The 9,682-nt window shown below is 26.2% G+C and overlaps 3 protein-coding genes and 1 long non-coding RNA gene across 6 annotated transcripts in view; 1 reads left to right on the forward strand and 3 right to left on the reverse strand.

The window, feature by feature from the left end:
* LOC122537409 overlaps positions 1-4,687 on the reverse strand; it is a 41,364-nt gene extending 36,677 nt beyond the window's left edge. For all 3 annotated transcript variants that reach the window (XM_043670541.1, XM_043670542.1, XM_043670540.1), the window contains exons 1-5: positions 4,521-4,687; positions 3,812-3,934; positions 1,236-3,185; positions 996-1,161; positions 730-792 (exon numbers count right to left, since the gene is read on the reverse strand). In XM_043670541.1, coding sequence (XP_043526476.1) covers positions 730-792; positions 996-1,161; positions 1,236-3,185; positions 3,812-3,934; positions 4,521-4,586 — 2,368 coding nt within the window. In that variant the 5' untranslated portion in view covers positions 4,587-4,687. The remainder of the gene's footprint in view (positions 1-729; positions 793-995; positions 1,162-1,235; positions 3,186-3,811; positions 3,935-4,520) is intronic.
* Positions 146-4,533, forward strand: LOC122537413. The gene is made up of 4 exons (XR_006308620.1): positions 146-584; positions 692-794; positions 1,466-1,630; positions 4,464-4,533. It is a non-coding gene; the product is annotated as an uncharacterized LOC122537413 (long non-coding RNA).
* A 625-nt stretch (positions 4,688-5,312) lies between the features above and the next one.
* On the reverse strand, positions 5,313-7,919 carry LOC122537407 (FGFR1 oncogene partner 2 homolog). Its single transcript, XM_043670537.1, has 4 exons — positions 7,691-7,919; positions 6,949-7,083; positions 6,517-6,768; positions 5,313-5,557 (listed from the first exon to the last, which is right to left on the reverse strand). Exons 2-4 carry the CDS (start codon positions 7,081-7,083, stop codon positions 5,330-5,332), a joined length of 615 nt encoding a protein of 204 aa, XP_043526472.1. The 5' UTR covers positions 7,691-7,919; the 3' UTR covers positions 5,313-5,329.
* A 1,104-nt stretch (positions 7,920-9,023) lies between these two features.
* LOC122537405 (vesicular glutamate transporter 2.2) overlaps positions 9,024-9,682 on the reverse strand; it is a 5,922-nt gene continuing 5,263 nt past the window's right edge. Inside the window, exons 8-9 of the mRNA XM_043670531.1 lie at positions 9,400-9,520; positions 9,024-9,221 (exon numbers count right to left, since the gene is read on the reverse strand). Coding sequence (XP_043526466.1) covers positions 9,051-9,221; positions 9,400-9,520 — 292 coding nt within the window. The 3' untranslated portion in view covers positions 9,024-9,050. The remainder of the gene's footprint in view (positions 9,222-9,399; positions 9,521-9,682) is intronic.

Consider the following 9,682-nt stretch of genomic DNA (forward strand, 5'->3'; position numbering starts at 1 on the left):
TTTTTTTGCTTCTTTTCAGTACAACTGAGCAATCTTTTTCTTTCTTCTTTTTTCCTTTTTACGAGCATCGGATCCTCAATGAAATGAATCATTTGAAATGATTATCTTTGGCATTGTGAAATATGCAAAACAGCATACCCAAAGATAAAAATATCGACGTTCGTAAGTTTTCTTTTTGTTAGTATATTAGCAAAGAACAAGCAAACTCACTTGAAAGTGCGACATACGATAGACAACTGGATCACAAGTATTGGATACCGAGAACTGACACTCCCAAGACTGTATTATAGTAGGGATAAAAATATGTACAGTAGAAAACTATGGAGTTACTATAATATTAATTTGTAAAAAGTAGATACGCATACGATTTCCCTATTCCGACGCGAGTACGCATATTTCTTTGTATGATGTTTTGAAAATTTCGCAATTAATGGGCGGCATTTTTTGTCTCAGCGATAAAATTATGATAAACGCCAGCGAAAGCTTTTCATTAACGTAATGCGGAATACGTAAGTAAAAAGCTGCTGGACTCAATCTATGTTTTGTCATACGAAATGGAGAAGCGGTTTTCAAAATCTTGCTAGGTACAGTTTGAATAATCACCAACGTCACTTACAATCTGACTTTCATTACGTTTTATCACGAGAACTGGATCTTTAGAAGTTTCAACGACCTTTTTTTCTATTTCCAGATCATACAATAGTGTGGCTTGTAATGCATTATACATACCAGTTCTAGCATATCGAGATGCCTTCGTCAATTCGTAGACACTGGCTGCCAACGTTAATATATCTGTAAATATAAAACAATAATTTAAATATGAATTTCTTTATTATTATTTAATAATGAAATATTCAATGTTTGTAAAGATTTTAAGAAAGATTAAAAAATTAACTATTGCAACTATTTCTAACTAATAAATATAATAAAAAAATTTTATAATTTGTAATTTATATATGTAGTTAAATATGCGGCTGAATATCCTATGAACATACCATTATCATTGTATACAAGAATACACGGTGGATTCTCTTTCTGGCGTTTAGTAGCATTTGCAATTTCCCGTTTACGACATTCTTGAACAAATTTTATTGCTTCTAACCAATACTCCATAGCTTTATGTACGCGTTGATTCATCGTGGTCCCTCGCAAACGTTCCATCTATATTTATAGATATAGATACTTACTGTTATTTAATATATTTTTATCAACAAGAAAAAATGGTATTATACTACCTTCGCGATCAAAGTTATAACGCGTGCATGCTCTCTCAAGTAGTCAATGATTAAACGGTCGACACGTGATGGATTTCCTTGAAGGCGAGGAATAGGTATATTATTTGCACTTGTCACTCTTTTGCCAGGGAAATGAGCAGCTAACCCAGCCTCACATTTCTTACGTTCTTTTTCTAATTGTTTAAACTGTTCGTAAGTTTGCTCTAGTCTGAAGTGCAATATACTTGAAGGTGCTGTACGTCTAGCTGCTCCACTTCCATTTCTAAGGCTCAAACCTCCACCATAAAGTACAGAAAATAGACGTGGGATCGGAAGTGGTACAGGAACTGGCATTACTGGTGGGAATACTCCAGATCTTACTGTACCAGGATTTGGTACTATTCCCGAATTAAAAAGTACATCAGCAGATGGAATACCAGCACTACTTTGTATTCTTGGCATGTGATGTCGTTGTTTCATAAGATAATTGAAAGTATCTTTGTTCATTGAAGACCCTGCGATTTGATTTGTCAAATGATTTACTGAAGGAAAAGCTATTTCTTTGGTAAGGTCAAATCCTTCCACCTTATACGTATTAGTACTGTTAGGCTGCTTCAAGTCCTGATAAGATGTGGAACTTTGTGGTAACATTTTTAAAGTCTCGCCGCTATTGGCAGTGTAATGTTGATAATTATGATATCCATATTTTGCAATTGACTGATGAGCGTTACGTGAACTTAAATTTTTTGGAAATCCAATTGGTGAATATGTCTTAGAGTCGATAGTCTTTGATTTTGGACTGATAATTTTCAGTAAATTATTATCAATTCTATAATCATTATTTGTAAGACAATTTTCGTTTGTATCTAAATTATTTATCGATGATGTGGTAAAGATGTGGTCGCTTACACTTGGATAATAATCGATTAGTTGCTTATATTCTTGGTCCACAGCTTGATTTAATTTGTAGCTACGAGCTTGTTGCTGCAAAAATTGGAGTTGCTCATTTGGTAGGGAGATATTTGCCACGCTTAATCTACTTGAATCATGTAAATCTTTATAATCATTAGCATTACTGCGTTGTATATTATTCCCAAAATTGTGCAAATTCGTATCAGCTGGAGAAAAATGTTGTAATGGAGAGTTCGAAAGAAAGCCAGAATCAATACTCAAATCAGTCATTGCTGAACTTGGTCTGTAACTTTGATTATTGGCAGTCATGCTGTATAATTCATGCATAGAAGGTGTCAGATTATTATATGTATTAGCAGTTCCATTTTGTCTAATATTATTGTGATACTCCAATTCATTTAGAGTAATTGGGTCAGGTGAATCTAGAGCTAATGTTAGAGCCATATTGAAATTAAGATCTGGGTTTGTACAATTTTGTATTCGTTGATAATTTCCAAATAGATCTGATGTGCAACCTGGTGTTGACAAATTCTCTGTCCAGTTAGACTGTTTACTCACATTTGTCTCATTTGTAGTTGTTAATAAATCATTGCACAAAGGCATAGTATTTCCGCTAACACAATAATTTTCACTATTTGGACGTAATGCATATGACTGTGAATCAGATGGATACGTATTTGGATATGCACCAACCCCGTTGTTATATAAATTTGCTTGATCTGGTACTTGTCCTACACATGTATTGAGGCTCAATGTTTTGAGTTCTCCACAGAGATTGTTATAATTACACTCGAGTTTAACATTACTAGAAATGTTATTTTGTAATTTATTAAATGTTGAATGCACGTTGAAGCGATCCATAGTAAAATTAGGATCTGTATTATTTTCCATTTTGTTTTCCATGTTACGGGGCTGAGTATCTGAATAATATTGAATATTGCCATAACTAATATTGTGAGCACTGTCACCAACAATTGAATCATCATCAAGAATTTTTGATACTAGATCATTGACCATAGGATTATTTAAATCCTGACTATCCTCATCTTCTACATTCATCTATATAAATAAATAATTAAAAAAGAATTAGTATCATAATGTAATTCTTCTTCTTTATTATTTTTAAGAAACCTCTGGATCATATTCAATAGATCATATTAAAATAAATTATATAAAGTATCTTATTCTGAATTAGAACTTTCTACTTTCATAGCCATAAAATATCAAAGTAAGAATATTTCTTAGTATTTCATAGATTTCTTAATGTAATTCTTATATTTAATTAATAAAATTTAGTTAAGTTGTTTTGTGAAATATGTCATATTCGAAAGAATGAAAATATCTAATTCAAAAAATAAATATATCTTTAATTTTTTTATAAAAGTAATTATTTTAAAATATTATTTAAGCATATAAGTACATTATTTAAGCATATAAGTCAGTTATTAAAAAATATATTATGCATTGTAGATTGATATGATGTAAGTATTTAAAACAAAGTATCATAGTTATATATATATTATATACACATATATATACATATAATATTTTACAATATCTTAAATGTGATATTAGTTACATGTTTATTTCCTTTAATTTAATATATAAAACAATTTTTTCATAGAACTGTATTAAATAATAAAATCTTTAAGTTAAGATAGTCTTGTTATCTTTAAGTTTCTTACATTTTTTGGTGTATTACATTCCACTAAGTCATAGTTCCAATAATTATATTCTGTATTACATCTGTCAGCTGAATAATTGTTTTGTGGTTCCAACATGTTGATGTTATGGTCAACCACATTATTCTATAAAAAAAAAGTAATTAATTTTGCATTTGACTTAAAACTATTTCAATTCTTTATTATGTTACAATAACATGATACGAATAGTACATGAAACTTTGTTCCTTTATTAACTTCCTATAATCCAATAACTATTATATGTATTAATATGTTAAAAGACAACTATCAAAGTATATTAAGTAGATTCTATACAGAGACAATTATCAAAATATATTAAGTAGATTCTATATACGATTATTATGAAATTAACTACAAATTTATCAGAATAAATTTATCTTTTTCACTTATGACTTCATTTCAAAAGCAACAATTTTGAATTTAAATCTATTATGAGCCTAATTACGCATCGAGAACGCACTAAAAGCGAATTATTTCTGTCAAATAAATTACTAAATATCTGTAATCGAAATCATGATCTTCGCATCGTATATTAAACGTTTCTTTCTCTCGTTAACTAAATACGGTATTTTAAATACAAAAACGATGCCCTTTAATGCACGTTATGATGAAACTATTGCTTTGTACTTTACAGTGGAGGAAAATGAACGTCACTTTTTCAGAAATGAAGTCGGGAGCCACGTTTGCTTACCTTGCTAACAGAGAAACCATTGTTGCTGATGATTGTAGCCAAATTGTGCACTTCGGACAGAGCCATTTGTTAAAGATCACTGAGAATCACCTCCACTCCTTGCCATCACCCTTTCTCTTGTGCGGCTGCCTTCCAGCAGTATGCACACCCACACCAACCTATGGTTTCTTTAAACGTAGCTAGCTAGCATCTCACAATGCACATTAACGATACTACTATGAGAGAACAGAATATAGATGGAACTATGGTTATTATACTATATACATATGCCATGTATGCGTATACGCTATGCATATGATTTTATAATCGAGTACGTTAGATAAGAGTGTTAAATATCGTGGAAAAATTTTTAGTTCAACTTTCTTAACTTTTTACATCTATTAGTTAATGAAATGCAGGTTCTGAAATGTTCCAGAAATATAGCGAATGAAAGATATCTTTCCCCTAGAAAAGTGTATGTTATTACTAAACTTCCTGCGCGCGTGCGCAAACGAAGAAGTATTCAAATATATAATACCGCAAATCGTAAAACACAAACATATTTTTCAATAACGAAGAAAAAGAAATCTAAATAAAGGCTAAATCTTTATATCATTTTATCTCAATGTATTAAATAAAACTATATTCGGTATAAAATTCATTACAATTCAATATATACAAATTATACTTTATATGTGCATTTTATTGCATACAATTAATACAATTGTTCTAACATTAATTATATTATAAAATATGAAATAAATAATACGAAATTTAATAAGAAAGAAATATAAATTGTATATAAGAGAAATATAAATTGTAAATTTCTTTTAATATGCTACTGGATCAGTTTGTACAGTTTTACTTTCTACTTCAGTTTCTTTATTTAAGATGCAATACTTATTCGCAATATTAACTATTTCTCGTAACGTAGTATTTTCTTCTTTTAAACTGCTATATACTTCTTTTTCTTTCATCTCATTTTCTTCGTCCAAAGCAACGGCAGTTTTCATTACTGCTGCCATTTCATTAATCTTTTCTGCTTGATTAGTGATTATCTGTAGCGATTATTTTATAAAATACAATAGTATTAGTAATTATTTCATAAATGAACCATTCTTAATTATTAATAAGCAATTATTAATAAATGATAAAATTTCAAGAGAATTATTGAATTTATATTATATATATATATATATGTATGTATAGCTTTTGATATAATAAATTTTAACTATGGCATTAAAATGTAACTTATTATATATATAAGACGGAATACTTAATTAAATGAGAACATCTAAATATCTCTGCTATTTCTAAAGATATAGATATAGAAACTTTGTTAATATAAAATAAAACTTGTTCAGTACTGAGGTGGCCATAATAATAAGGTGGCAGTAATAATTTTTTTGTAAGTGGTTTCGAAGATTTCAAAATCCACCTTTTTTAAGTGAAATATTTTCTTTTATTTATGAATCCATATAGCTCAATATTATCTATAAAAAGTTAACGTGGTACATTATAATTATATACGTCAAAAAACTAGGAAATATTTTAATTTTAATCCTGTAAAATCTATTGCATCAGAGATAAAGAAAGACAAGGACAATATTCCTATATTCATACTGTCCATGTCTTTCATGCATAGATTTTATAAATATTTATAAAGTTAAATATCTCTAAACTAACAGTTTTTTAACATACATAAGTTAATACCTTTTTATAGAGAATATTAGTGCATTAAAAAATATATTATTGTATTTAAAAAAATGAACGTGACCTTGAAATCTTTAAAACCTCTTCATCTACAGAGAAATCATTACTATTATATTTATGCTCCTTTAAATTATAATTATATCAAATAACTTTTATTGACAAAGTTTATCCATATCTCCAAAAACTATTAGAAATATTTAAGTGTTCTCATATAAGTATTCCACTCTGTATAGTAAAAAACATTCATTTTAGTAAAATAATGTAACATTTAATTGTATGTATAATTAAAAATGTTTATGCTTACATTAGCATATTTTGCATTATGTAATGAAGAAAGATCTGTTTTACAAAGACGTAATAAAGATGCTGTTTGTTGTCTATATTTAGACATAATTAATTCAAGAGCATGATGATGATCCTCCAGTGCCTTTTTTAATTCCTTATTTTCAGCTTGCAATTCTTGCAAGTGTTTGATTTCTCTCTGTATTCCTGAGATTAATTGTACATGTGGTCTTTGTTTTGCTTCAGTATTTAAAATCTCTACTTCTTCCTGATACTATAAATGAATAATAAACATTATTATAATGAACTTCAAATAGTTTTGTAACAAAGAATTGTATTAACAATCTAAAATAGTTTGTTATCTCATTATATTTTGTTTCTATTATATTATATATATATTTCTTTTTGTTAAACAATACTACACTGTACTATACTATATAAATAAATTGTTTACCTGCTTCATATTAGCAATTTGACTACAAACTGATTCTATTTCGCTTATTAAATTATCTGCTGTATTTTCGTGATCTGATATTCTAATCACTAATTTTTTAGCATCCAGTATGATTTGTTGAAAAGTTAATGACATCTGTAAATGTATGTAAGTACACATAAATAAAAGCTTTTAATAAATTAGTTACCAAAATATTATTTTGTTTTGTTAAATATACATATATATTTATTAAATATTATTTTGTTATTATATTATATATATAATATTGTAATGTATATAGATGTATTATACATATATATATATAATATACATATATATCTTCTCTTTCTACATTATATTGTTACAGAAATATGTTAATTAAAATTTATATGAATATAACGGCTCTATTGCCATGTTATAGATTATTATCAATTAATACAAATTATTTGTAAACAAGATCATGTTTTCTTTTAATATTTTATGTAAATATAATGCTAAAATAATTTAAAGGGAAGGTACGTAAAATAATTTTCATAAAAATTAACATACAATGCTTGCACATAACCTATAGATGATGATTTAATTGTATAACTTTAATATCATACGTAACGTTTTTAATTACTATTTTATAGATATATTTATAAAAACTTTTGCTTATAAACTGTTAAAAATTGTTATTAAATAGGTTATACTTACATTCAAGCTATTAAACATACATATATTTTATAATAATTACAAAAAATATATATATTTTTCCACTCACCTCTTAACGATGATAGACTTTATCCTATAAATTTGATCAAATTTTTTATTTATTAATTCATCCAGTTTTGTGTAATGAAAAAATAAGATCAATGCCACATGAAAATATCTTGTTCCTTAGTTGTATCGCAAGTTTGTTTATTTTCAATCACTTCCATAAGATCATCTGTCTACTAATCGCTAACTGATTATAAAAATTTCTTACGTGTTATAATTTCTTCCATATAAAATTAACTACATAACTTATAAGTTTTTTTTATCATCATAACTTTTTTCTAACTTTTTTATCGATCACTTTTATCTTTTTTTAATGAGATATAAATAATATATACATATGTATTAAAAATATTTTTTATTAAAAGTTTATTGTTTAAAACAATGAGAAAGATATTTTACAATTCTTAGTTTTTGTTTCTATGTAACTATTGTAAATTATTGTAAATAATTCTATTATTTCGATTATATATAACATATTCTTTCTTTAAATATTAATATTCATTGTTAATAGTTATTTGTTATTTTCTTAAATTCAGTTATTTTTTAATAATCTACCACTTACTTTTTAACAATCTACTACTTATATTAAAAATTTTATAATTAAACTTTTTATTTTTTAAATTTATATATAATAAGTTGTACACATCAAATTTTTAAGTTACTTAATTATTTTGATTTAACCTTTTAATTTAAATATTACAAATATAAGGGTTAATTTAAATATTACAAATATAAAGGTACGTTATACTTAAATATATATTTATATTTTTATTGATATTAAAAGTATTTTTCATGTAGAAAATGTTCATAATAATTATTAATAAATATTGTTAATAACAAAAGAAAGGGTGTAAAGTCTATAAATGATTTTAAATATTTGAATTAAATATTTTGAAAAGAAATACTAATAAGTATACACATAACATTTTCTATATTTTGTTAACTTCAAAAATTTTTTAAATGGTAATAATATTTTTGAACTGTACTATTACTGTTTTATTTTTTGCAGTATATGATGTATATGATATGATGCAAATTTTTTTATAAAAAAAAATATACAATAAAAGTATGGAAATAATATTTTCAAAAAATCTGTTTTAATGGGGAAAAAAATTAAAAAATGCTTTCTTATGTATTATGTATTATAGTTAGTATAAATACTGTTATTTTAAATAATACATATGTAAAAAATATTATGTGAAATTGTTTTCATTTATCAAGCACTGTTTTAAACCAAAAAGTGAATAAAAACTGATGTATTCATATATTCAATAAAAATAGTCACAACTTTACTTTAGATTTAAATTAAACATTAATTATATATTATAAATATGCAATTGTCAGTAAATTTAGTTTATTTCATATTATAAATTATCTATTTCCATTGCTGGATTATCATAAGATCTCTTTGATTCCTCGTTACTTTCTTCAGCCCAACTTTGTTTTTCACCAGATGCATATAAACCGTATACTATAGCTCCAATCAAATAAACTGCCCCAGCAATAATGAAAACTATCCTCCATTCTGCGGCACTCTATAAAATACATTCCAACTTCATTAAATCTGATTTTTAAATATTCAGTAATTATTAATTATTAATTAATATCTAAAGTTGTAGTTAAATATAATTTAACGTAATGTTATAGAATTTTTAAATATCAATACTATAATTACATTTCATTGAAAATATATATGTTATAACTGAAACTTACTTTGTTCTGGACAATATATCCAGTAATAAGAGGACTTATAATTCCAGGTAAAGTAGCCACAGTATTTCCTATTCCCATAAGCACACTTGCATGCTTAGGAGCAATATCCAAATGATTTACTCTATATAAAAAATATTTATGTAATATATTTATAAAGTTATACAGGGTGTAGCACGTAACTGTCACCACGATTTTTCAGGCACTTCTGATTGTGTGACAAAAAATGTTTTGAACAAAAATTAATCAGTTTCTAGTTGGCTATAAGGTACAATATAAAAAATTC

The sequence above is a fragment of the Frieseomelitta varia genome, unplaced genomic scaffold (genome assembly GCF_011392965.1).
Source record: "Frieseomelitta varia isolate USP_RPSP 00005682 unplaced genomic scaffold, Fvar_1.2 scaffold_907, whole genome shotgun sequence".
NCBI classification, from domain to species: Eukaryota; Metazoa; Arthropoda; class Insecta; order Hymenoptera; family Apidae; genus Frieseomelitta; species Frieseomelitta varia.